Source organism: Crocodylus porosus, unplaced genomic scaffold (assembly GCF_001723895.1).
Source record: "Crocodylus porosus isolate Cpor-Errol unplaced genomic scaffold, CroPor_comp1, whole genome shotgun sequence".
In the NCBI taxonomy this organism is placed as follows: domain Eukaryota; kingdom Metazoa; phylum Chordata; order Crocodylia; family Crocodylidae; genus Crocodylus; species Crocodylus porosus.
In genome coordinates, this window is record NW_017728932.1 from 451,539 (window position 1) to 455,307 (window position 3,769).

Consider the following 3,769-nt stretch of genomic DNA (forward strand, 5'->3'; position numbering starts at 1 on the left):
CTTTAAGGACTTTGACACTGTCTCTCACCCCATCCTCATCAATAAATTAAGCAACTGTGGCATTGATGTCTTCACAGTTGGATGGGTAAAAAATTAGCTGATGGGGCACACCCAGAGAGTAGTGGTGGACAGGTTGTACTCAACCTGGCGAGATGTGAGCAGTGGGGTACCCCAGGGCTCGGTCCTCAGGCCTGCACTGTTTAACATCTTCATCAGTGACTTGGATGAGGGGGTGGAAAGCATGCTGTCCAAGTCTGTCTAAGATGTGGGGTGAGGTGGACACACCTGAAGGGAGAAAGAGGCTGCAAATAGATTTAGACAGACTACAAAAGTGGGCAGATGAGAATAGGATGGGGTTCAACATAGACAAATGCACGGTGCTGCACCTGGGGAGAAAGAATCCACAGCATACATACAGGCTGGGGAGTTCCCCTCTTGAAAGCAGAGGCGGAACAAGATCTTGGAGTCATTACTGACTCCAAGATGAACATGAGCCGCCAATGCCAGACTGCAGCCAGCAAGACCAGCCATACCTTGTCATGCATCCAAAGATGCATCTCAAGCTGGTCCAGAGATACTTCCCCTCTATGCAACTTTGGTCGGGCCGCAGTTGGAGTACTGCATCCAGCACTGGGCACCGCACTTCAAGAGGGATGTGGCCAGCCTGGAGAGGGTTCAGAGGAGGGCCGCCCACTTGATGAGAGGGCAGCAGGACAGGCCCTATGAGGAGAGACTGAGGGACCTGAACCTGTTCAGCCTCAGCAAGAGGAGGCTAAGGGGGAACCTGGTGGCTGCCTACAAACTCATCAGGGGAGATCAACAGAGCCCTTTTCTTCCCAGCACCACCTGGGGTGATGAGGAACAATGGTAATAAGCTGATGGAGAATAGATTTAGGTTAGAGATCAGAAGGCAATTTTTTACAGCTAGGGTGGCCAAAATCTGGAACCACCTTCCCAGGGAAGTGGTCCTCGCCCCTACCTTGGGCAAATTCTGGTCTTGTGAACCCAGCACTCATTCCTGCCTGTGGCAGGGGGTCAGGCTAGATGATCTGTTCAGGTCCCTGCTGACCCTAGCTACTATGAAACTACGAAACTATGAAACTAAAGCAGGGTGGGCAAAAGGTGGCCCGTGGGCCAGTTGCAGCCCACAAGGCCATTCTATCCAGCCCATGGGGCCCCTAAAAAAAAATTAGAAAATTATTTGCCTGACTACTGTCTTATGGCCCTTGATGGCTTGCCAAAACTCAGTAAGAGGCCCTCTTCCCAAAATAACTGCCCACCCCTGTACTAAAGTAACATGCTCAAGGTCAGGAATTAGATAGGCAGATCTGGCTGCCTTTACAGCATGGGGATTTCCATAGTCCCTGCTACTGCTGCATGAGGCATGAACCACACCCACTGTACTGTCCCTTGAAAGCAAGGCTAGACTCTGAGCCAGCCAGCAAGGCGCACAAAACATGCTGGGACCTGGAGTAGTTTCCTAGGGGCTGCCCCACAGCACAGACCATCAGATCAGGCTATGGAGTCCTAGGAAAGGGGAGAGCCCTCTGCCATCCCCGATTTATCCCCTGGGGGGTGGGGTGAGTCCTGCTCCGAGACTCTGGGCTGCTTTTTACCGGTTTGGATGCCATTGGCTTTCAGAAGCTGGATCATCTCTGCCGTCAGACCAGGACAGAGTCCTGCATGCAGTATCACCATGGCCCTGCCACGTGTCCTCAGAGGGGCAGGGCACAGGAGACGGGAGGCTGAACACCATGCAGACACGCACCCTGCACAGAAGAGAAGAGGAGGGGTTTGTATCCTGCAACGCAGAGGTCCCACTGGCCTTGCCTTGTCCCAACTTGAGAAACAAAGACGTGGCCCGCACCAGGAGCTCTGACCGCCAGAGATGCCTGCCAAGCCACCCTGCCCCAAATCGAAGAGTCCCTCCCAGAGCCTCGGCCAAGAGCCTAGTTACAAGTCTGCTTAGTTAGCTCTCCTGACCCCTGCAGCTGGTTGCACAGGAACTTACTTGTGGTGTACTTTGCAGTAGCATCTACAGGTGCCAATCAGGGACTGGGGCTTCCCTGCACTGGGGTCCTGAGAAGTCACCACTCGCCCCCACCTCTGAAGTGGGGAAAGGGAAAGTCCTATGAGCCCCTTTGCACAGTCCCAGGATCCTGGTCTTTATATCATCACATCTGGGCCAAGTCTGACAAAAAAGAAAGCCCCTGCACACTTCTCCCCTGCAGCAGCCGGGCCGCTGCAACCTCACGGAAAGCGCGGGCTGCCGGCAGGGAAGCGCCAGCGCCGCCGCACGACCGCGCGTACCTCGCTCCGCGACGCCGGGAGCGCCGCTTCACGCCAGGCTCACCTCTGGGCTGGGCAGCAGCAACGGGCAGACGAGCACCCGCCAGCCCGGCGCGCGGGCGACGCGCGCGCGGCACCGCTCCTGCCCATCCTGGCGGCCCCGCCCCCGGCCTCCTACTTCCGGCGCGCTGCGGCGCCGCGCTCGGCGTCCCCGCGGAAGCCGCGCCCCGGGCTCGCATGCTGCCCGTCGGGTCACGCCCAGGATCGCGGTGGGCGGGAAGTGCTCCCTTTGCCGGTCCCGGTCCGATTGCGATCGGCACAGGGTCTCCCCAGAGCCACGGCGCTCCCGATCCTGCCTTCAGAGCCGGGTAGATGAAGTCCCTTGAGCCCCTGGCCTGTAGGACTGTGGCCTACAACTGAAAAATATCAACAGCTTCCCCCAGCTCCTCTGGTTTTGCCACCAGTCTCTTTTCTTCGGTGGGAGTTTTTGTGCCCTTACGCTGCTCCGCTCTGAAGTCAGTGACCCTGCAGCAAATTCCTCAGCAAAGGGAGGGTCCCTCTGCACAGAGCTTGTTGCAAAGACACACTTGCAAAGAGCTCGGCAAGTCACACGAGTTGCTCCACTGACTCATGAGGCTGCTCGTGCAAGTAAGAATAACCACATGCATAAGATCAGAACTGGAGTCTGTTCCCTCCTTGCTGGGCATGAACAAGCGGGTAAAAAAGCCCTTGGCTTTTTGTGTATAATTAAAACTAGGGCCCGTTGGATTATATTAAACAAGCATATATACAACTCATGAGCGTGTTCCTTCAGATCCTAGAGCAAAGGTTGTGTAACAAGGAAGCTGCAGAAACACGAATGATTGGAAATAGAACTGAATTAAAAGCACCAGAGAGTTTCCAAGGCTCAGCAAAAGAACTAAGGGGTGTGAAAAAGCCAGCTCTGCTCCCAAATGGGATACATCTCTAATCAACCCCTTCTAGCAGATTCTCCTTCCTTTGTGGATGATGAGCAGGGATCCAGGTTTTCTGTTTCCCTGTTTTTATCAGAGAAAACGCAGAATTCTCTTTTTAGCAGAGAAATCCGATTTTGCAAAAGCTCTTGCAGGGCGGCCCAGCTCCTGCCTGCACCAACCAATGTGCAGAAAGGGTGGGAAACCCCCAGCCCTGCTGGGAGGGGAAGGAGAGCTGGGAAGGCCACCCCCCCCCACCAAGGGTACACTTTTTTTAAAAGGTTGAAAACCACTGTTCTAAAGCAATATTTCCTTTACCTACAATTCCAAAAAGCAAACTTCCAAATACAATTTCCTAGCCATCAGCTACTACTACTATTTAAGATAAAGCTATGATATAGCACATATGGATTATTTAATGTATGGTCTTATCTCCTTTTAGGCCTTGTGCTTTGTTTAATTGTATTTAATGGTTTCCTTTATTTGCTGGCCGAGTTAATTGTCACATTTGCAAAAGTTCACAGTCT

General features: G+C 53.6%; 2 protein-coding genes across 4 annotated transcripts in view; one reads left to right on the forward strand and one right to left on the reverse strand.

The window, feature by feature from the left end:
* RAD51D (RAD51 paralog D) overlaps positions 1-1,788 on the reverse strand; it is a 25,163-nt gene extending 23,375 nt beyond the window's left edge. For 2 of the 3 annotated variants that reach the window (XM_019545359.1, XM_019545356.1), the window contains exon 1: positions 1,617-1,787. In XM_019545359.1, the coding sequence (XP_019400904.1) occupies positions 1,617-1,698 (82 nt within the window). In that variant the 5' untranslated portion in view covers positions 1,699-1,787. Of the gene's footprint in view, positions 1-1,616 lie in introns of all 3 variants that reach the window. The other variant, XM_019545357.1, reaches the window with a different exon arrangement.
* A 1,077-nt stretch (positions 1,789-2,865) lies between these two features.
* Positions 2,866-3,769, forward strand: part of UNC45B (unc-45 myosin chaperone B) — a 25,193-nt gene continuing 24,289 nt past the window's right edge. Inside the window, exon 1 of the mRNA XM_019545360.1 lies at positions 2,866-3,006. Within this exon, the coding sequence (XP_019400905.1) occupies positions 2,920-3,006 (87 nt within the window). The 5' untranslated portion in view covers positions 2,866-2,919. The remainder of the gene's footprint in view (positions 3,007-3,769) is intronic.